The sequence below is a fragment of the Bos mutus genome, chromosome 2 (genome assembly GCF_027580195.1).
Source record: "Bos mutus isolate GX-2022 chromosome 2, NWIPB_WYAK_1.1, whole genome shotgun sequence".
In the NCBI taxonomy this organism is placed as follows: domain Eukaryota; kingdom Metazoa; phylum Chordata; class Mammalia; order Artiodactyla; family Bovidae; genus Bos; species Bos mutus.
Genome location: NC_091618.1, coordinates 62659132 through 62683499, shown reverse-complemented (window position 1 = coordinate 62683499; position 24368 = coordinate 62659132). Strand labels below are relative to the sequence as shown.

At 42.2% G+C, this 24368-nt stretch overlaps 1 protein-coding gene across 4 annotated transcripts in view; it reads right to left on the bottom strand.

Annotated features, from left to right (window-relative positions):
* The window catches only part of CLASP1 (cytoplasmic linker associated protein 1), a 276819-nt gene that overhangs the window by 95782 nt on the left and 156669 nt on the right, over nucleotides 1–24368 (bottom strand). For all 4 annotated transcript variants that reach the window (XM_070389116.1, XM_070389124.1, XM_070389129.1 and 1 more), the window contains exons 9-19: nucleotides 19343–19495; nucleotides 16228–16301; nucleotides 14607–14699; nucleotides 13296–13441; nucleotides 12278–12413; nucleotides 11197–11267; nucleotides 6643–6702; nucleotides 4772–4849; nucleotides 3033–3200; nucleotides 2365–2414; nucleotides 1490–1660 (exon numbers count right to left, since the gene is read on the bottom strand). In XM_070389116.1, coding sequence (XP_070245217.1) covers nucleotides 1490–1660; nucleotides 2365–2414; nucleotides 3033–3200; nucleotides 4772–4849; nucleotides 6643–6702; nucleotides 11197–11267; nucleotides 12278–12413; nucleotides 13296–13441; nucleotides 14607–14699; nucleotides 16228–16301; nucleotides 19343–19495 — 1200 coding nt within the window. The remainder of the gene's footprint in view (nucleotides 1–1489; nucleotides 1661–2364; nucleotides 2415–3032; nucleotides 3201–4771; nucleotides 4850–6642; nucleotides 6703–11196; nucleotides 11268–12277; nucleotides 12414–13295; nucleotides 13442–14606; nucleotides 14700–16227; nucleotides 16302–19342; nucleotides 19496–24368) is intronic.

The window sequence follows — 24368 nt, the reverse complement described above, 5'->3', positions numbered from 1 at the left end:
ACAGCTTCTCAGAAGGATTGTGTTATACTGCGGGGCTGATTTTGCTTGGTTTTTATGGATCTGGACATCAGGAAAACTGAGGTCAAGCTAGTGGGGAATACTCCAGTCTCATCATCTGGAAGACCCGAGAGCTTTTACAAGCTCCAAGTGGAGCCCACAGGGTCCAAGTTAAAACAGCTTTAATATGCACAGAAAAACAAGGACTACTGTTTTCAAACAATGAAGCAAATACTAACTATAGATCCTCAAGGTGGATCAAACAGAACTAAAATGAACAGAAAGCCTTCACAGAGGACAGACTTCTGACTTCTGTCTTGCTCAGTGATCACACATCAACACAAGAGCCTAAACACACCTACGTGATGGTGTAACAGTTAAATAAACAACATAAAAGGAGAGCTCTTATTGGATATGTTTCCAGTCTCAGTAAGATACTTCTGTAGAGAAGACAAGACTGATTTAACAACATTCCACACTATAAACCTTACCTTTTAAATTAATAACATTCCTCTCACAGCCACAGTTTCCTTCATCTTATAGGATAATAGTTTACAAAAGACTTCTATATAATTTCATTTGTCCCTACCACATGTGTTAACAGGTGGCTATTATTTAATAGCCCTAACTAATTTATGGGTGGAGGAAATAGATTCAAAGCTTCTTGGCTTGGTCAAGGTCACTAAGTGCCCGTCAGGCCCACTAATTTGCTTGGTACTCTCTCACTCTGTTCCCATGATCTTAGATGTCAGTTGTGGAACTGACTTTGGGGTTAGTTTGTAAACCACAAGAGCAGTAAGTCTCAATGTTTCATGAAGTTTAAATCACATTCACTTCCTTAAAATCCCAAATAAAATGAATCCTGCTAAGTCTCTAGACTTTGGCTTTGAACAACTCTGCTTTAACAAAAATAAACTGAAATAAACTATAAGCCTTACAACAGGTATTCAGGCTACCATGCTATCAGACACTAATTCTTTTGAAAGTAAGTTTTTAAATCTTTTGTGATATATCCTTAGAGTCTGTGCATGCTCCTCCCAAGGTGACACAGGAGGACAGACAACACCCTTTTGTGTGATACATTATGCTGGTCAGAAAGTCCTCCCACTCCTTTGGAGCCCCTTGTTACCCCCTCCCTGTGCCCACTCCAGGCAAAGCCTCACTGAACAGTCAAGCTCTGCACCCCACCCCAGGACAGGAGGGGAGGAAACCCAGCTCTGGCTACAAGGGAGGAGGCTGGGATGCTGGAAGGGGCACATGACACAGGGGGACGCACCACTGATGCCCCAGCAGAGAGGACACTCACCCAAGGGTGGCTGTAAACCAGCAGTCAGCACACAGGGTCACTTAACTCTGAAACATTAGCCCTGCAACTGCGAGACCTGCCTCACTTACAGTTTCTGGTCATTTGCTCTGTAAATCAATCTAATCTGAGGTTAAGTGTCATCTCGAATGGCAGACCTGGAGGGAAGGGTCTCAGAGGTCTGGTTACCTAAGGACGCATACGAGCCCGGAGGTAAGGCTGCCGCCGAGCTGAAGGGTGCTGTGCCGGCAGCCGAGGAGATCTTGGATTTGGCGCTGGCAGCTGCATTCACATCGATGTCGCTTCGAGACCGCTGCAGGGACCCTGCGGTGGATGCAGACTTGGTGCTGACCGTGGAAGCTGCAGGGGGAGGAGTGAGCTTTAGCAAGGACAGTAAGGGCTGCGCTAGACCTTCAAGCACTGCGTCCCCTGAAAACAAACATCAGGTTTTCACAAAGGCTGGAGCACAGAGCACTGTCCAACAGTAGCTCCTGGTCACTCGACAGAGCTTAGCTGGTGCTGAAGGGAACGACAAGTGACCATAACTCCACACACCTTCATAACCAAAACCATAGATCCCACAGAAATGGACCACAGTTGTGATCCAGAAGAGTAATCAAACAATGAAAACTCATTTGCATCTGGCCAATGTCCTCCTAAGGTAGTATGAAGGCGCCCTCCCACCCCCCGGGCACAAACCACCCCCCACCCCCATTTCAGGGAACATCCCCCTCCCCACTCCCCAAAGCTGCCAGGTCCGGGGTGCTTGGAGCATCCCAGCCAGTGCTCAGAGCACAAAAGCATCAAACACACACACACACACACACACACACACACACACACACACACGCCCCATGACAGCACCAAGTACAGGGGTTAGGGAGGGTGAGGACAGGTCTGCCTGCCTGAGTCACTCTGACAAGCCATCCTTGCTCTGCTGGGAACGTGGGAGCACAAAACAGGGCAGACCCTCTGCAGACCTGGGAGCAGTAGCTGGCTTCCAGCCACTGCACAGCCCACCCCAGGCCCAGACACCGAAGCCTTCCTCGTGGTGCCCACCTTACCTCTGGAGGTGGTACTGCCAGTAGGACTTCTTTTGGCAGAGAGCGGCCGACTGAAAATAAAGGAACACATCTATTATCAAAAGTGCACTGTATCTGCATTAATACAGGTAAAATATACAATAGGAAATTACGATCACAAAGAATTATTTCAGACTTCTCAGAATTCTACGGGTCATCTGGACCACAATCTTAAAAAATCTCAATTTCAGAAAAGCTTCAGTACTGTACTTCGGACTACCTTTCAAACACATGGCAAGAAGTCTTAGAAAATAGAAATAAAGAATGAAGATAGTAGTATATTCAGCCCCAGAGTCTGAATGCCCTCCCTTCCAAAGCTGTCTCCAAGTTAATGCTTATACTCTCCTAGAAGGTACTTGGCCCGATTTGCTTGTGCTTGTATTGCTCCAAAACTGTGCCAGGACTGACATGCATATTTCACTACAAACCACCTGTGGCAGGGATCAGGGACCAAGGACCACGGACCAGGCCACCTGTTTCTTACGATGCCCCACAGCATCTTCCCCAGTACTAGGCTCCATCTGAATTAAGGGGGAAATGATAACAGGCACATACACATTCAAGAGGATGAGGTGCTCGTCCATGTGCTCAGGCAGCAAAATTTTCATTGTAAACCCCACACAGATGAAGAGCATAGCAGGAGCACTTACTTGAGACTCTCCTGGGAGCTGGAGGATGAGCGGTCCGACTGTGGCAGTGACACCACGCTGTCCGAGCTCTTTAGGTGGGTCTGCAGGGCCTTCTGGTAGGAGGACTCCAGCGTGTGGTACAGGTGCTCTGCTTCCCTGCTGAAGTGACTGTGGAAACCCCAGTAACACCTGGAAAACACAGGCTTCCTGTCACGGGCAGCAGGTCACACAGGACACCGTCAGGGACTGACCTCAGCTCCGGTGAGCAGCAGCCGCAGCGGCGTAAGGGAGCGAGTGAAGCGAGGAGCACTGCTCTGACTCCTCACCCGCGACCTACTGGCTCTGTGACTCTAGGCAAGTTCTTCCATCTGTCTGACTCTCAGTCTCATTAAGAACATGGAAATCAAAGAGTCTAACCTGCAAGACTGGGAAGACTAGGAAAGACAGAGCTAAAACATCTGGAATTACACCTAGAATGTGAGGGGACTGGTTCATGGAAGCAAAATGCATGTGGCACTCCCTGGCTCAAAGTATTTAAAACGGCTTTAGGTTAACATATAAAAAAGAAAAACAGGATGATGCTCACAACCATCTGAAAGGTATACTGTGTTATGATTAAAAAACTAGAAAAAAATGGGGGGGGGCATGAAATATAAAATAAGGACAAAAAGAGCATAAGTAGATCATTAACAAATCCATTCCTAATTAAGTCACTTATTCAGGTAGGAACTTCCCCAAATGAGGTTGTGCTTCAGGGTGAAGAATGAGGCCCTCCACACACTCAGAACCAGGGAATCAGACCTTAACTGAGAGCAAAGAGCAGTTGAGAGCCAGGTCAGGTAGGTATATGCAGCTGAATAATCCATAGTGCTCCAAGAGGTAAGCACTGGTGGAATGTGTGTTATCACAAGAGCCAGGGACTTTCCTGGTGGCCCAGTGTTAGGACTAGGGCTTCCACTGCAAGAGGGGCACATGTTCAGTCCCTGTTGGGGAACTAAGATCTTCCAAGCTGTGCAGCACAGTCAAAAAAAAAAAAAAAAAAAATAGAAGAGCTAGCCAGCCACAAAAGCACAGAGAAAAATAGCCCCAAAGCAATAGAGGAAGTATGCATCTTTGTGCTGTCTGAGAGAAGACATCTGAGCATCAAACTTAAAACTGCTATTTACAGTCAGGATGGCACGATGACTCCCAGAAAGGCGTGGGATGTGGGGGCCACACCTCCTGGCTGCATCACAGCCAGTCCTAGTGGTAAGATGACTCCAAACATGAGCAGGACAGTGAGCTGTGGACTGCAGTCAGCCTGAGCCACCCTTATCCACTTTCCAGGCGCCCACCTGACCCTGGCAGAGATGTAGTCCCCGGCTAAGAATCCCCGTGATGGGGAGTTTTCACAGTAAATCAACAAGCCACTGGGGACTAACAGAGCTGGGTGAGTAAGAGAAGACATGGGACACGCAGGCAAGTGCTTTTCTGGCTCATGTGATAATATCTCATAAATTAAAAAATGAGCTTTTTCTGCTGTCTACGTCAGTCCCATTTATGTTCAAATAGTACCAATCAGGCTCTCAGGCCTGGGCACTCGACCTTTGAAACGAAAAATTAGAGAAGTATTGTGAAATGGTCTTTTGGGTCACATTAACAAAGTCATGATTAACAAGCCATGTTCGTGTGACTTAATGAACTTTTATAAGGCAATCTGGACAGTGAACCTGAAATAGAAAAGCAATGACTTAAGAAAGTGGTGTTCAATAGACACTTACTTTCTGGCTTCTATCCTTGCTTCTGAATCAGCATCATGTATTCCCTTCTTTATCGTTTCAGCTAATACTGATATGTGTCTGTATAGTTAGAAATGAAAGCAGTACATCATTAATACAGTGTTATGCAGATAAAAACAGGTGTGAGAAATAACTTCAAAATGGCAACAAGAAGGTAGAACCTTTGGCCCACAGAGTTGACAAACATGCAGCCTAGAAAACCAGCACATTTGCTAATTAACTTCTGATTCTGTCCCACCCCGTTCCCCATGAACAGACACCCTCCTGGGATTCTTTTCTTTTAGTAATGACTGGTATTTTTCAGGCCATACTTACTTAGCTCAATTTTTATGAATTCAAACAAACAAACAAAAAAAATTCTACTTTTCCATGGGAAAAACTCTACTTTTCCATAGGTTTCTATGGGAATTATAATGAGATAATAATAATCTTAACACTGAAAAGGATTTCTGCATCACGTCTCTATAATTAAAGAATGTTTTTCCACTATATGACATGAACTATTTTATGAAATGATGTAAACATTTTATATACAGGTGTTCTTTTCAGTTAGATTCTACTCTAAGAAGATAGCATTAAAATTCTCTCATTGAATACTGAACAGTTTGAAGAAAAAGACCAATAACTGAATAATCTCACAGGACAAACAGTAGGTACCCATTTCACCAGTATCAGACTCTCTGCCTCATCCCGTCACGCTTTCAGTAAATACCTGGTGAGAACCTGCCTAGTGCCAAAGCTAAGCCATGAAGTGAGTAAACACTGGAAGCCACAGCTGAGTGAATCATCGTTTTCTGTCTTGCTCACCTGTCCCCACGTTCAATCTCTCATTCCATCTTCCCCTCTAAATCCCAATACTATCACCAGATCAAGAGGGTATAATACCCAAGAGATAAAAGAACAACAAAATGTGAAATGTCATGTATGAAACGAGATGCCAGTCCAGGTTCAATGCACGATGCTGGATGCTTGGGGCTGGTGCACTGGGACGACCCAGAGGGATGGTGTGGGGAGGGAGGAGGAAGGAGGGTTCAGGATGGGCAACACATGTATACTAATTAAATAATTTTCTATTAAAGAAAAAAGAAGTATTAAAAAAAAAAAAAAAAGTGTGACTACCTTCTAGATCCAAAGTGAGGCCTGCAGGGCTGAACTGGACTCCAGGGGGGCTCTACATGTTCAAGTCCACTACTCATAACACGTCTAAGATGCTGTAAAGTTCTTCATGACTATGCAACACACCATTAAAGACTGAGTGGCACAGTATCATTGTCTGTCATCTCCAAACTTAACTCAGAAAAAATAACAGGCACATAAAATTGATAGGAACTAAAAATGGCTTGTCAAAATAGAGACAAGCTTCTTTATGAATTCTGGGGTAATCCTACATTTTATCATGAGGATGTGAAACTTAACACACACCAGCCTGAATAAAGAGAAAACTGCTGACTTTCTGATACAAACGGATCAAAAAGAAAACCTTTCAAATGAGTAAAATCCCTGTAAGGATTTTCAAGTTACCCTTCACCTACTAAGAGCAGCTATAAACATTTACCTGGTTGGGACTGACAGGATGTCAGGGGGCAGGATGATCAGAGTTAGCACAGTGAGTCCTGGCTGTGCAATGTCCCAGGGCACCCTGTCCACATGCCCAGGCTAACATGACAGTCAAAGGAACTCACTAATAGCCTCTGCCAGTGGTATGTGCCTCACATCAGGAGAAACACCACCAGCAACCATGTGAATAAATGCACTGATTCCTTCACTTCTTATAGAGAGTGGGCTGGATCACTAGCTGAGACATTAAACTCAAGATTCAATTCAGAGGGAAAACCAGCAAATCAGATGTTTACCGTTCCAATGAATGTGTCTGCCATTCTTGTAAAAGTAGATCTAAAAATTCAAAGCAGCGTCTGAAAATTGTGAAAAGAAAAATATGTCATTTGTCTGTTTATGAAAACAGCTTTTTCCTTAAGTGACCCAAGACTCTTTTTTTTTTTTTTTTAAGACTCCTTTTTATAATCAGCAAATTTCTTATAATTTTCATGATTCAAAAAAATGGAACATAAAAATGGAATCAAAATTGACTGAAAACCAAAGCAAATCAACATAATTAAGCACCTATGGTGGTCAAAAAAATAATCACAAGGATACAGGGACAGGATATAAGAGTTCCCTTCAGATCAGAAACTTGAGCTTCAGAGCAATGCTACTGAACAGGTGTGTCACTGCCGTGTGCTTTTTATTCTACCTCAAATAGAGCTACATGGGCACAAAAGATCAACATACATTACAATATCTGGGAATTAGTCTTTGCATTAATTTCATAGAATGCCTTCTACAAAGAAAGTTAAAAATTTCCTGGAAAACAAAGTGTTTACCAAATTTTCCTGCCAAGTATTTAAAACAGGTTTTTCTCTAGCTACTTGGCCAGTTTCCTCTCTTCAATCTCAAGATTCTTTCTTTTCAAACCTTTCCACTTCTGTGCTCTTTCTTGGCCTGAGTGTACACACAAAAAAACAATGTTGGACTAATCTCCCTAGGGTTATACCACCACTTCAGAGCCTACGTCTTCATCATTTCCTTTTTCTAAATTCCAGAATAATTCTTTGTAGGAATAAATATTATTAGACTTAAGGAACCCATTCAAGGAAACCAATCAGAAGGCAATCTTTCTCTTAATGATCAAACTTTCTTTCCCATGATCTTCCCAATTCAAAAATCTCATAATGCATACAATTACTCACTCTATATATCTTTAATAAACCCTTACCCTATGCTAGATGCTGGACACACAATGTTAACTGAGACACAATCCAGTGAGCAGGACAGACAAAAACAGCTGCTATATGCCTGGAGCACAAGGGCTCTGGGAGAGCTCTAGGGAGTCACTCAGCTCAGCCCCAGGGCTGCTAACAGTTGGGGTGGGGGTTGTGAATAGACTTTCTCCAGGAAAGATGCTGACCTCTGCTCACACCCCTTTCTCAGCATCACTGTCCCCACCCTCACCCAGGCCATGGTCACACTACCTTTGCCCTTTGCCCCATGTCATTTCCTGGTATAGATTTTTCTTCCCTTTAATGTGTGTGTATATATGCTCATATTTATTAATACTTATTTCTTAGTGGATACATGCATCTTTAGTGCTAATTCTTGTCTTCAATGAGTTTCAGAACAATCTATTTAATCAAGAATATCCACTGTAAGGGCTTCCCAGGTGGTGCTAGTGGTAAAGAACCTGCCTGCCAATGCAGGAGGCATAAGAGATGCGGGTTCAATCCCTGGGTCAGAAGATCCCCTGAAGGAGGACAGAGCCACCCAGTCTAGTATTCTTGCCTGGAAAATCCCATGGACAGAGAAGACTGGCAAGCCATGGTCCATAGGGTTGCAAAGAGTTGGACACGACTGACGCGACTTAGCATGCATGCATCCCCTGTAAATTAGGCTTTGTTTTCAAGTTTTTAGACTAAAATCATATAGGGAAGTACATCAACACTGTCATTATTTAAATACTGCATTACTTAAGCACATCTGGTTAGATCTTGTCTCTTTTCTTCACCAACTACTACTCATCATTCAAAAAGCAACTCCGTTTTTTTTAACTTGTCTATGAGGCTCCTTGGAAATGTATCAGCTAGTTTGTTTGTTTTAATAAGGCTGGCTTCATTTATTTTATAATTTTTGGCTGCACTGGATCTTTGCTGCTTGGTGTGGGCTTTCTCTAGTTGCAGTGAGCAGGGGCTACTCTCCAGTTGTGGTACACAGGTTTCTTACTGCAGTGGCTTCTCCTGTTGCAGAGCATGGGCTCCAGAGCATGCAGGGCCTCAGGAGTTGCGGCATGTGGGTTCAGTACTTGTGGTGTACAGGCTTTGTTGTCCCAGGGCATGTAGAATCTTCCCGGACCAGGGACTGAACCCATTCCCCTGCAGGAGCAGGTGGATTCCAACCACTGGACCACCAAAGAAGTCCATCAGCTAGTTTTGATCAGTGCTCTCTGAATGCCTAAATCCATAAAATATGTATGCTGTTATTCACTCTTACATTGCTTTGCATTATTGTTTTTAACACCTCCAACTAAATTATAAACTTCTTAAAGGGAGGGAGAGTAGGCAATTCATTTCTTACAAATTCTATGAAGCAAAGCTAGGTACTGGCTGAATACAGGACAGAAACCACTGCCTTTTCACTGCCTTCTTGCTCTCTTTTCCTTTCTGAGGGCATGGTCCCTAGTACTCTTTTTTCAGCATTAAGACACACGGCTCTGATGAGACTCACTTTGACTACAGACAAAAATGCCAATCTAGGTGTATGGCTAAGAAGCTGGTGAAGGGGGTGGCATTTCTACTGTCATGGTGATTGCATGCTGCTACTCACATCGAGCACCACAGGCTAGAATTTTTACATGTTAGGAACCAAAGTGTCATCCCTGAACTCTCATATTGATGCCCTAAACCCCAGTATGATGGTATTTGGAGATGGGGCCCTCAGGTGGTCATGAGGTTCACATGGGGTCATGAAAGTGATGCTCTTAGGATTAGGGCCCCTGTAAGAAGAAACATTGACCTCCCTGGTGGCTCAGACAGTAAAGCGTCTGCCTACAATGCGGGAGACCTGGGTTCCATCCCTGGGTTGGGAAGATCTCCTGGAGAAGGAAATGGCAGCCCACTCCAGTACTCTTGCCCAGAAAATCCCATGGATGGAGGAGGCTGGTAGGCTACAGCCCATGGGGTCGCAAAGAGTCGGAAACGACTGAGCGACTTCACTTTCTTTCTTTCAAGAAGAAACACTAGAGCTCTTTCTCTTACACAAACACACACAAACACATTCTGCATCATGAAGACAGCAAGAAAACAGCCATCTGCAAGCTACTCCCATTAGAAACCACCTGTTGGCACCTGGATCTCAGAATTCCAGCTTCCAGAACTGAGAAAATACATTTCTGTTGTTTAGGCCCACTCCATGTATCGTATTTTTGTTATGTAGCCTAAGTCAACTAATACACTAAACATCCTATAATGTTCCCCACAAAGATCTGTGTCACCTCACTGCCTTTCACAAAGGAAACACTTTCCAAAGTGCTCCTGGAATCCTAAATCTGCAGCGACAATGTAACAGAAGCAGCAGCAAATTCTCATGATGGTTACCATTCATTAAGCTTCCACCAAACACTAAGCCCCTTCTACCTGTTACTGTGAATCCGCAGAACTCTGTCCCCAGGTATGTGGGAAATCCACCAACAGCCTCTACCTCGCCAGCTCCACACACTCATCTCTGGGGAGCTGGAGCTGCTCTGCCCTCTAGGGTGGCTGGACTGTGGGTCAATGGTTGACCACACTCCTCAGCCATGCCACTGAGCCACACTTTTGAAAAATTAAGCCTTTTCAGTGGAAGAACATGTCTTTCTTCCTGACTTACACAGCCAGCTCATTCCCTTTCTCTTTTCTCTTGCCTCGCAAGTGGCTGTTAATAAGATGGTGATGGGGGCTGCTTCATGCTCAGAAAGACCCCTGCACCAGAGAAATCCTGTGGGGGTCCAATGTGCCAGCCCAGGAAAGGAGAGAAACAGGGCAGCCATGAAGTGACAGGCCCTCCTGTTGGGCTAGATCAAAACCCAGAACGCAGGGATGGGGCCACAAGGCTGCTGCCTAGGCCTGCCATTAATTTACCCCATAATGCCCTTGATCTGGTCCACCAAGAAGCTTCGGCCCATGAACTGTCTGAAAACTCACGTGAAACTTCTGTGTACTTACACTTTCCTGGGAAGACAGTCCACATGTTTCACGATTTGAAGGACTCTGTGGAGTCACCAGTCCAGACCCCACAGATCCCAGCCAGAAGCACACAGCCCTGACATCACACACAGCTCATGTGGACCTGAGACAAAGCCCAGCTGGCTGCTCAGGCTGACCTTCGGGGTCTACCTCCCCTCACTGTGCAGCACAGCAGGTGACTAGCCAGGCCTCAGAATCTCTAGAATCACATCAGAAGCTGCAGATAACATACACCTCCTCCTACCTATGTTAACATAAGTAACTACCACTCATTTTATAATGTCTTTTCCAGGCAGGAAGCTACTGCCTTCATTCAGGGGGATGGGGTAGACCAATGACAGAGGCAGAGGGACCAGCACAGGAAGAAAGTGTATGTGGGGACACGCCCCCATCCCACCTCTCCCAAATACCTCACATACACTTGCTCTCACACACATACAAAAATAACTTAAGCTGTCCAAATTCACTTTCCATTATAATTTTGATCATGACCTTTCAAGCCAAGGGCATTTATTATGGCAATATTAAATAATATTAATTATTTCAAATATGAACTTTTTAGATGGAGGGAAATTTGAAATTCGTTTTGGTTTTAAAACAATTCAAAAATAATTAGAAAATTCATTAAAAGTTTACCTTCTAACTGCAACAGACTTGGAGGTACAGTTGCTTGTTATGACAGGTATTAGCCTAGGGATGTGTGTGTGCTGTGGAAAAGATCAAAACACAGAGGCGAACACTTGAAAATACAAAACTGAGATAATCACTTCCTTACTCACCTATGTAAAGCACCTAATACATTAAGATTAGAATTTCACTGAGTTTAAAAAGGAGAAAGAATTTCACTGGACACTTACAAAGGGCATGAAAAGTACAGAGCCAAAACAGACAACATGATGATATGTGTTAAGTCAGTCTAAAATCAAAACAAATCAGTGGTATGAAGCCTAAACTATCTGAGCAGTAGAAATCTAAGCGAGTAAAAAGCAGTCAGTAGACCAATGTATTTTAATACCATTTCAATGGATATGTCCAGTAACGGCTTTTGGTTTAATATCTGAAATGGGCACTGTAAACAGTAAGAACTAAAATAATGCAAAGAAAGTAACCCACAATAATCACAAATATTCTGGGAAGATTTCAATTAGCATCATCAAGCTCCAGTTTTGAGGGCTGCCTCTAGGGAAAAGGGACTTGACATGGGGAGAAGGTGATATGAAGAACTTCACTTTAACGCTTTGTGAGCTGTCAGGTTTTATTGAAAATCTACATATAAGTTACTTGGCTAATTACTCAGATTAAATAAATTAGTGCTTTGAAAACTTAACTGAAGATAATCTTTCTTTTTTAGGCTTATGTACAATTATTTAAATAAAGATGCTAGATGAATACAAAGCCACAAGCACAAATACCGATACCTGGACACACACAGAACTCAGAAGCAGATACAAGTGCTCAAATGCTTAAAACCAATGATGAGAGGATGAGCAACAGGTCAGTAACTGTACACCACACCTGTAATTCACTCCAGGGAACTGAAAAGGCTCACATGTGACAGTTAAGCAAGGGAAGGTGAGGGTGGAGCAATACCGTACATACAGTGGGATTCCACATACATAATCACTCAAATGGGAAACGTCTCTGATAACTGCTTATCTACCACTAATATTTACCACTTGCTTATTCTACAATACATACGGCTCCAAAACATACTCACCCGGATGATTAACCTAACAGCTACAACACCAGAGGTGGCCATAATTTTGGCACTATTTGGAATTAAATTAAAGATAGTTGGCATAATGGCTTCAGCTCCATGGTCAAACTTATTCCCCAGCACTGATGACAGATGCCTGCAATGAGAAATGAACACTGGACTGAACCAAAGTTCTTGGAAACAGTGTAATATATAAATCTTTTAACATTTTAGAGCCTTTGTATGAAGTCATCTAAGGATAAAAACAAGTCTAAGTAAAATACAAATATTCCCCAAGCACATGCAGAGGACTTTACATATAGCCACTCACCAAGAACTGCTTTTTAAAAAATAAACAAATAAATCATTTCCCACTAATTATTCTTCAAATAGCAAAAAATAAATACTAATAAAACATAAATATGACAAAGCACCCTTAGCCTCTTTTTTTTCTTTTGCTCTTTTATTTTCAGCATATAACATTCAGGCTTCAATATCTGAGGTCAAAATTTTGAACAGCTGCAAAGCCACTCTTCTATTGAATTCAATAGGAACAAACAAAAATTCTATTGATTGTGCTATATTCTGCCAGCAAAATCAATGAAAAGGCTGAGAACAGAAGTTTATAAGATTTCATTTTTCCATATTATTAATTGTTTCAAGTTTAAAACAGAGGCTTCAGAGCTAAGTCACTGAGTAAAATTTAAAATCTGTCACACAACACATTATCAACCAGAGATGTACTACTGATGCCACAGGTGTTAATTTTTTGCAAAAATCCCCTCTGTCAATAACATAACTGGTCAGGAAACACTGTAAAAGTACTAACAGGGTGTAAATAGAATCAGTCTTGGAGACCAGGCGACAGGCATGTGTATTACTTATTATATAATATTTATCATATATATAATAACACATATTATATAATATGTATTATATTATATACATCCCAGTGGATGTATTATTCTGTGACCCATCTCTGAAGCTCTGTGACACAGCTACTTTATTATGTGAGAACCGGGAGTGTCGTAGTCCTTACCCCAGCGTGATACAAGCCTCCCGCACTACCTGAGACCGTAGATCCTTAGCGGACAGTTTAAAGGCTCCGTCCAAAAGCCGTAAGTGCTGGAAGAAGTTATCATACTCGGCAGCACCAGCCAAGAGTAAAGATCTAATCTTTTTTAGCTAATGGGGTAGAAAAATTAAGAGACAGACAAAACAATCCTTAGAACAGAAATACAAAATAATTGAAGCCAACAAATATTCAAGGATCAACAATAAAGTTAAATGATACAGTTTTCCAAGAAGAATTAGACCAACTAAATAGTAGCTAACATACTGAAGAAATCTAGGTATCATAAATAAGAAAAAGTAATTTTTAAAAATTAGTATCTGTGATAAATGCATAATTCTACAAAATGTATTTTTTAATTGGAACATTTTAGAGTATTTACAGATGCTCTGATACTAAGGATAAAAATAACTGAAATCTCATTGTAGCCTGTAAAAAAGCTCCTTCCCTAAGTTCCCCTTTCCCAACACCCCATCCAACCACCATTTACTGCATGAATCACAGGAAAGTAGCTCAGCTGGTAAAGAATCCACCTACAATGCAGGAGACCTGGGTTTGATCCCTGGGCTGGGAACAGGGAACAGGGATGCCTTGGAGAAGGGAACAGCCACCCACTCCAGTATTCTGGCCTGGAGAATTCCATGGACTGTATAGTTCATGGGGTTGCAAACAGTCAGACACGACTGAGCAACTTTCACTTTCACAGGAAGAAGCGCCCCCACTGTTGGTCAAAGTACCCACACTGTATCTGTTACTGAAGGGGCTGGAGGGCATCTGAAACAGACACAGCAGCCGTGTTCCTAACCTGCTTCCTGCTGGACAACCAGTGCACAATCACCTTCCTCAGAAAAGACATACCTTCACCAAATGCTGTTCACTTTAATGTTCGGACAACTTGTCATTAATGTACTTTTAAAAACAGAAGGGGCAGAAGTGCTATGAAGAAAGAAAGGGCAACAGGGACACTCACTGTAAGTCACTAAGAAGCTGCTTCCCTGGCCAAGGATCACAAAATTAAACCTTTACTAAGGCGAGAGTAGTGGCCATGCCACAGGCAGGACTTTGTTAAAAGTACAAGATGCACAAAAAGATAGAAGTGGGCATGTTTTAAAAACAGAAGTGAGGTAATCTATTAAAAAGGCAAACTGTGAATATGGTACCTTATATTTAAAATACTGACTACTTAAAATTCATTACAGTTGAACCCCAATTTCATAATAAAGTATTTATAATATTTAAATATCTAATGCAAATGTAATCACAAAGTTGGCAGCTTACAGCATTTACTCTTTGCTCCCAATCATGCTTGTCATCAGATAATATTTCCCTAATTTTGTTTATGGACTCCTCAAGGTCTCGGCTGGAATAAATCTGTAAGCAAAATTAATTTACAATTAATATGAGAAAATTTGCTGAATAAACAAAGATTATTTCTTAATTAACTGAAGTCAAGAGCATCTGTTAAGTATAGTAAAAGAAATCATTTCATTTTTCAGAAAAGGACCTCGGAGATAACATCTAGACAGGCTTGCCACAGAATGAGTTTCCACCGTGAATGTAAACTCACCAGCTCTGATGCCCGTATATGGATAACCTCACCTCAAATGCAGCTTTACCATAACAGATGATATCATGCACAACCGAGAAAGAAGCCCACTGGGGAGTGGGCGGAGATGCACAAGTCACTGATTTGTTTTTTTTGTAACACCACACTATACTGGCAGACCTCAGAGACACTGCCAGGTCAGTTCTAGTGTCTTCAGTGCACTGCAGGTGCAATAAAGTGAAAATCACAATGAAGTGAGTCACAAAGATTTTCCTAGACTGCAGTCTATTAACTGCCCAATTAAAGTATGCCCACTGTCTAAAAAGGCCGTGTGCATACTTTAAAAATCCTTTATTGCCAAAAAAAAAAACAAAAAAAACAAATGTTAACCATCATCTGAGTCTTCAGAGAACTGTAATCTTTTTGCTGATGGAGAGTTGAACTGTTGTGAGAATTACCAAACATGACAGAGACACAAGGTGAGCAAATGCTGATGGGGAAGGGGCACCGTACACATGCTTGAGGCAAGGTGCCCATAGATGTGAAACTGCAGCATTTACAAGCACAACACCGTGAAGGGCAATACAGCAAGGTGTGTCTATGCTTGTAACCTTAAACACTTTCAAACCTATTTTCTCATTTATCCTGGTATCTTACTCCAAAGACAGTAAGGGGGAGAAAAAAATCCACCAAGAGTAAGGCATGATAGGAAGGTCAAGGACATAAGGATGAACCTGAACCTAAAACACCTGCTATCTGCTTTGTATACACATGGCAACTAAGCAGTGGGTGACAAGGGACACACACAGATACCAAGTGCTGGAGGGATCCTGAGCACCGACATCCAATGGACCACAAGCCCCCATCAACCAGAGACAATGCTGGGGCACAAAGCAGTTTACAGTGAGTTCTGTAAGTCATCTCTGCTTCACATGTCAGGTACTTAAGGGAAGTATCACGATGGTATAAACTAAGGTTTTATGAAAACATTTTTTATACCTTTCAGAAACCTACATTCTTCAAATTTACAGACTTCTCTAAGGAAAATACCGACATAAGCATGCTTCTTTGTTCTCTCTTGGAATGGAGTCACTTATTTCCCCCTCTTCTGTGTGATCTGACTCACGAACTCACTAGTGGAGCAAGCCACTTCTCACCAGTTCTAACTGGAAGGTCATCCATTTCAGTTCTGAGAGGCCCTAACATTTCCTAGCCTGCAAACCCTAGACCTCCTGTGGTCTTGATAGTCAGAATTACCCTACCTACTAAGAAACTGTGTGCGTCACATGCTTGAAAAATGAAATCTGAAGAATAAGCCCATCCTTTTTAATCAAACCAAACATCTTCACTCACCTGGACTACAGGCACATCGTCAAATGCTTTAATAAAATCCTCTTCATCAACAGCACCAGCTCCTTCTTTTGCAGCTATAAAAAAACATCAATTTTTAAAATGTAAACAGTGTGCACTGGAGGACTCATACACAAAATCAAAATTATATTTTGGAAGATTTGTAACTTTTTTAAGTCAATAAAAGTTTAGAGTTTTGTGGCACAGACAAGTATTACTGACTTTCAATATTAAGATAAAGTATAATAGTTTTACAGTATAACATATATCAGCTTAAAGTCATCTAAAGATAGTACTTGCTTAAGGAGGATCAGTTGTATAGACTTTAAAGGATTTAGGTGATTTATATTGTATTAATCTATGCGTGTGCGTCCAAGTTGCTTCAGCCATGTCCATCCCTTTGTGACCCTACAGACCATAGCCCACCAGACTCCTCTGTCTGTGAGATTCTCCAGGCCTGCATACTGGAGTGGGTTGCCATGCCCTCCTCCAGGGATCAAATCCACGTCTCCTGCGTCTCCTGCAATGGCAGGCAGGTTCTTTACCACTAGCACCACCTGGGAAGCCCTGTATTAATAGATAAGTCTTTTCAAAGATTCCTAATGAACATATAATAGAAATTCCAATTCTTCAGGGAATAAATGAAATCATATCATTGTTAGGAATCCAACATATCAAAATTTGTGAAACATTCATATAAGTTCTAAAGAATTTAATGGTTTCACCTCAACTTCATATTAGTCTCAAAATATTTTCAAGGAAAAAAATTTTCATTTCCTTTTAAAATCACAATAATGTGTCAATTTTTCATTTATATGCCAGTTGCAAATTGACCCAACAATTGCTATCATTCAGGAGAAAGCTTTTTCTTTCTGTTAATATGTCACTTCACACATGAAAGTCAAGTGATATTTTACCAGATGTTTTTTCTTCATATTAAAGGTTTCTGAATGGCCATCTACAGTCATCCCTGTAACCATCATTAATGATTTATACTGGTTAGTCTGAGTGCTTTTCCAGAGCTTCCTACCTGACAACTTAGTTGGCATCTGGGGTCCTGATGGACCACCTAGACAGAAAAGGCTTTAAAGACAACTGATGCTTGTGGTAAATACTTGTCATCACGCTTGATGAGTATTTCTCTGCATTCACAAGTCAATTACAGACAGAAAATAGTAACACACTGTGAGTGGTGCTCTGTGTGCTTTAGGTTAGGCCTGGATCCCACCAAGCCGACAAACACTGAGCGCCTTTCTGTGTGAAGCGGAGAGCTGCATGTCAAAGAGGGCTTGGGGCCATACACAGGCCTGGGCCCATGGAGTCTGATGAGAAGTCAACAGGGAAATCACAACTACGATGCTAAACAAAATGGAAAAAGATAAGATCAGGCCTGAGGGAAAGACAGGGTTGGTATCTCTGTACAATCTACACAGGTGGGATCGTTGGAAGGGGAACAGGTAAGGAATGGGAACAAAAAGACATGGTCTGATCACACAGAAATTTTCTAAGCTTAGTTTGTAGAATAGATGCTACTCAAAGACAGATCAAGAAAACGGATTAGAAAGACTGTTCAGCCATTAAAAAAAAAAGTACTGATACACGCTCCAGCAGAGATGAACTCCAAAAACATTATGCCAAGTGAAAGGAGCCAGACACAAGAGACAACATATTGGATGGCTCCGTTTCTCTGAAATTCCTAGAATAGCTGAAAGCATAGAGCAATAACATAGACTGGAGGGATCGCCAGAGCTGGGGAAGGAAGGAATGGGGAGAATTTTAATAGGGTCTTTTTTTGAAAGACCTTTAATGGGGTCTAGTTTCAAAACTGTGTGGAAACTAGATAGAGGTGGTGGTTGCCCAACACTATGAATATAATAAATGGTAATGAATTGTTACCTTTAAAATGGTTGATTTTATGTTGTATGAATTTAAGCTCTTTAACAACAACAACAAAAAAATGTATATATTTTAAATGAACCAAAAAATGAAAGATGACCAAGAGGCATGGGATGGCAAGGGGTGGCGTGGGGGGTGCTCAAGAGGAAAGGGATATAGTTATAACTATGACTGATTCACATTTTTGTATGGCAGAAGTCAACACAACATTATAAAGTAATTATCATCCAGTTAATAATAAATTATTATCCTCCAGTTAAAATAATTATAAATTATCCACCAGTTAAAATAAATTTGAAAAAAAAAAATACATTTCGAAAAAAACATAAAAGATTAGGAAGAACTAAGAATAGCAGCTCCCTCAACACAGAGATGGTAGGGCAGAGGTTGTGGGGGCACCAAGCTGACAAGCTGGGACACCAACATCCAAGGCCTGTTCAGACAGCAAGAAAGACCAGCCCAAGGAGGCAGCATTCTGATGCTGGTCCTCACTCTAGCTTTAACTGATTAGTTCATCCAGCCAAGCTCAAAAGCCCAATGCTAACAGTAAGCATGGTTCGAAAGTAAAAAGTAAGTAATTTTCACTATACTGTTAATCAACTATACTTCAATGAAAAAAATTTTTTAAGTAGGTAATTTGTGTATAAACTTAAATGTGACAGCAAAATGAAAGCTATATATAACAAGGACCCAAAACAGTCTAAATTAGGGGATGGAAGAGAAGGATAAAGAAATTTATCCTTGTAAATTTATTTTCAAAGCCTCAGGGAGCTAGCTAATCTTGACCATTCACTAATTCGGTATCTTACAAGGTTTCACAAGGAACAATCTTACTTGCAGGAACAAAATACATTTTAAAGACAATTTAACTTCTAGACAATCTCAGTCCTGAGACACAGAAATTGGCTGATACCATGCAAGTATCATCAGGCATGGCAGGAGCCCAAGGCCATTAGGATACCATGAGCTCTGCTCCGTGGTGGATTCACACACCCAAAGATTCTGCCCCAGCAAACATGCAACACAGCAGCTCAGACGTACATTCTACCAGCTTATCAGCATCCATAGATGAGAACCAATTTACTTAAGGAAGAGAAAGTGGACTCATACTGCCCACAGAATTACTGCACCTCTAAAGGACACAGAAGGTGAGCAGCATGCGCATCTGCTTTAAGCTCCTACACAGCGGACCACGCAGCACTGTGCTTGGGCTTGGTCTTACCTGAAGACTTAGATCCAAGAGAGGAGGAGCCGAGTCTACGGGTGGTCCCCATTCCAACGTTTCTCCGTGAGCTTGCTGGAGCTTTGGACGACGTAGAGCTGGCGGAAGAAGGTCTATTACCATCCACAGAATCTTCATCATCAAAGTTTTTATCTAAAGAGTAAGCAAAGAAATTTTTTCTTTTTTTTTTAATTTTTAAGTACTTTTTCATCTCAAGTGAAAACAGCAACTAGTTTTATTTAGAGATTAATGGTTTGCCTTCTCTTCTGGAATCTGAGATGTCCACCCAGGGTCTAAAAAAGCCTTAGGTGAGTCAAGAATGCAGCTACGAACACCCTGTTAACTTTCACATATCAGGAATGCTTTCCACTCCAATTTCAGAAAACAGAAAAATCATAAAGAAGAAAGCAACCTCTCATGAAACTATCATGTAGGAACAGTTACTTTAACAATCTGGTATATTTCTGGCCATTCTTTCATGTACTTTTTAATAGTTAATGTACGACTTATATTCCATTTTAGAAAATTGCTTATTTCAAATGTACATTTTACCACATGATGAAATATTCTTCATAAATGCCATTTTAATGGTTCCATAGTACTTTGCAATTGGAAAATGCTACAAATAAAAAACATTTTCATTGCTAAGACAGTTAGGGATATTCTAATATCTTATGCTTAGAAATAATACTGCAACAGACACCTTTCTACATGCGTTTTTGTTTGAATATTTAATAACTTTAAGAAAAATAATTTCTAGAAGCAATATTACTGAGTCAGAATATAAAAGCTTTTGATGTATACTACTCAAGTTATCTTCAGAAAGTTCATATAAATACATACTTTTCCTGAAAATTCAGAGTTTCTTGCCACATTCTTGCCAACACTGAAAATACTACCATTTTAAAATTTCAAACAAAATTTGATAGGCTTCTCCCCCCAAAACAACCTCTTCTTCAGTGTTGCACTTTAGCAAAATTAAGCTTTTTTTTTTTTTCTTCAATAAATTCATTAACTTCTAAATTTTCTAGATAGCAGTAGTGGTGGTTTAGTCTCTAAGTCATGTCTGACTCCTGCAACCCCATGGACTATAGCCCACCAGGCTCCTCTGTCCATGGGATTCTCCAGGCAAGAATACTGGACTGGGTTGCCATTTCCTTCTCCAGGGGATCTTCCCAACCCAGGAATCAAACCTGGGTCTCCTGCATTGCAGGCAGATTCTTTACTGACTGAGCTATAAGAGAATTCCTTAGACAGCAGTAGATCCCATCAATATTCCTCAAGTTGTATTAAAAAAAAAAAATATATATATATATAAAGAAATCATCTTTGAGCATACTGATGAACAGCATTTTGATGACAAAAAAGTTAAAGCTATCACAGTGCACTATACAGAGCACTAGGGGCTTATGTAGCATGTGTGGGTCAGTCAGGAGGATATATAAAGAACTTAGGAGTTACTAAAAACAAACAAACAAAGAAAATTAACATCCATAGCTGGCGATATTCATGATTTCTGAAAAAGGGCTTAGTTCTTTACCAGTAAGTCTAAAGTAAGTAACTGTTGACCAAAAACAGATAGAAATAATCTGTTTTTCTTGATCTGGTTGCTTCTCAGCTGAACTATCCACAGCCAAGTTTTGTGTCTACCTAAGACTCTAGTGTTAAGTGAAAGTGAAAGTGAATGTTCCTTACAGCTCACCAACAATCTACTTCAAATCATAGGGGTCCTTTTATTCAACAGTAAGGGAGAAACTGGGCTTCTAAGGTGGCTCAGTGGTAAAGAATCCACCTGCCAAGCAGGAGATGTGAGTTCAATCCCTGGATTGAGAAGATACCCTAGAGAAGGAAATGGCAACCTACTCCAATATTCTTGCTTGGGAAATCCCATGGACAGAGGAGCCTGGTGGGCTACAGTCCCTGGGGTCTAAATGAGTTGGACTCAACTGAGCGACTAGTCAACAAAACAACAACAAAGGAGGAATCACATCCTCACAAATGCAGAATCCTATGCAGATTAGCTTCCCTCCACATGCCTTTACACTTCTGACCACCTGGCAAGCTGTGCTGTTTCACAGATGGCTTCTTCAATCCATGCATCAGTGTCTTACTGATTCAGATGTTCAGTGGTCTTTTAGCACAGACTTCCCATACAGACTCAAAAGTGATTATTAAATTGCAGAGCACACTAGTAAGGCCCCTCCAAGAGTAAAAAATGAGAAAAAAAAAAAGTGAAGTTACTCAGTCCTGTCTGACTCTTTGCGACCCCACGGGCTCCCCTACTAGGACCCCCCCTACTAGGCTCCTCCGTCCATGGGATTTTCCAGGCAAGAGGACTGGAGTGTGTTGCCACTTCCTTCTCCAGGGGATCTTCCCAACCCAGGGATCGAAACTGGATCTCCCACACTGCAGACAGATGCTTTACCATCTGAGCCACCAGGGAAGCCTGGACGCAAGAGTAAAACCTGGTCTTAAAATACAGAAGGAGGTCACCCCCTGAGCACTGACAGCAGAAGCAGCCTGTCTGTCCTCGGGGAGCCCAAGAGCACAGAGGCTGTGGAACTGTGGTCATCACTCCTCGGAGATCAGTGACAGCTCCAGACGGTGGGGAAGGTAAATAATGAGGGATTCGACCACAGCTACGCTTCACCCAGAAACACATATAATTTGCCTTTAGTTCTCTAACACAGGTAGGCATGCTGTATGGAACTTCGTGCAGTTACTGAGAATTATTTTCATGGGTCAATTTCACTGAATCCCAGGGGCTTCCACCTGCAACAATGATGCGTTAGCAAAGACCTAACCTCTTCCTAGAAGCCACACAGAATATATAAAACAACTACTTTCAGAAGACAACAGGCAGTATAGAACTGTGACATCTCAGAGAAGGGAAACAAACAAGGTGAGCTCTTTAATCACTCCAACTTCCTGCCTGGTGAACATTTCCAGGCCACCCCTTATGGGGAAGAGGAACCCAAAATGAACCTGGCAGTCTTGCGAAGCAGGAGAAAATGAGGATCAGACTTCAGGGAGGCTGAGGTGGCTGGAAGTTACAGGGTGGAGTGCTGAAAAAGAGGAAGCCCCATAGAAAGAGAGCTCTAGAAATGTCCTAAGTTCTGGGCCACATATATGTGAATGAAATTCCCTAAGGGAGGGTACAAAATGACCAGGAAACTGTAATTTGAACAACTTGCAAAGTTTACACAAAGGGGAAGATTTTCGAGCACCAGAGTTGGGGTGTTTTCAGTGACTCACCAAATGCATTCAGTAGAGACCCCAGAGACAGCAGGCCTTAGTAGTGGGGCTGAACTAATACACCAAATTGTCCTCTCAGAGCTTAAAAACAGGGCTTAAGGATATTAGATTTGCAAGTGACTTAACTGCCTTGCCAAACATTCTTTAAATAAACACAACCAACCATGGATCCTCAATAATGTAGCAGTCACAATACATAACATACTAATCAAAATTTCCTGAACAGTTGAGAAGCAGAGCAATGTGGCCCATAATCAGGAGGGAAAACCATCAGAAAATAGTGACCCACTAAGAAATGACAGAGACAATGGAACTCTCAGATACGAACATGAAACCTGCTATATCCATGTTCAAGAATTAAAGGAACTCACAGGTGTAATGAAAGAAAAGGAAGCTAGTTCAAAGAACCAAATGGAACTTCTAGAAATTAAGAATATACAGTAGCTGAAATGAAAATATCATTGAAATGGGATTCAAAGCAGGTTAGGCACTGCAAAAGAAGGGGGAAAATGAGAGAATTTACACACACATGGCAATAAAAAATTAATCAAAATTAAACATAGATATCAAAAGGGAGGGTGGAGAACTAAGAGGAGTAGTCTCAGAGACCTGTAGGATGATACTTGTCACCAAATTCAAGTGTCTGTGTGTCACACACAGTGAGGCCACATACCAAAACGCTGGAGTGTGGAGCGCAGAAGCGTTAACAGTGGCCTCCCCAGACCAAACCCAAGGCATGGTGGGCCCTTCCCTCCTCCGTCCCTGGTGCAGGGACCACTCCATCGCCACACCTTCTGTGCCCAACCCACCAGACCAGCCTGTGTCTGCCACCAAGCAGGCAGGCAGGAGCCCCGCTCTGGGAACACCAGCTTCTGGCCACCTCATCGGTCAGGAGCTGACCAGTGAAGCCAGTGGCAGGCTGAGCCCATGGCACCCGCCACCTCAGTCAGCGATCCCAGTAATAGTCATGTCAACCACCTCTGCTTGACCACCAAGGTCAAGGTCTTCACACCTAGCTCCACCAAGTACCAGAGGATGACGTTGCTAGAGCAACCTGGTACTTCTTCAGACCCGGCATCGGTCAGGAGTTGCACCTTTCTTCTCAGGATGAAACAGCAGCAAGGCAGGCATGAGCTGTAGCTGCCCTGCTCAGCCACTGGCAGGCGCCATAGTAGGCCCCTCCCCCAAGCAAGGGACCCTCAGTGAGCCAACTGTCAGCTGTCCTGCTCAGCCACTGATCAGCACCACAGTGGGCTCCTCCCCCTCCCATCTTGTATATAAAAGGAGCCCTAATTTGGATGGAGGGAAGATGGTTTTCGAGATGCTCAAGTCTGCCATCTTCTCAGTCTGCTAGCTTCCCGGTTAAAGTCATTATTCCTTGTTACAACAACTTATCTTCCGATTTACTGGCCTGTCAGGTGGTGAGCAGAATGAGCTTGGGCTCTGTAACAAAAAGGTTTATTGTGGGGCCCTACAAGTGAACTCCGGAGAAGGCAATGGCAACCCACTCCAGTACTCTTGCCTGGAAAATCCCATGGATGGAGGAGCCTGGTAAGCTGCAGTCCATGGGGTCGCTAGGAGTTGGACACAACTGAGCGACTTCACTTTCATTTTTCACTTTCATGCACTGGAGAAGGAAATGGCAACCCACTCCAGTGTTCTTGCCTCAAGAATCCCAGTGACGGGGGAGCCTGGTGGGCTGCCGTCTCTGGGGTCGCACAGAGTTGGACACAACTGAAGCGACTTAGCAGCAGCAGCACAAGTGAACTCC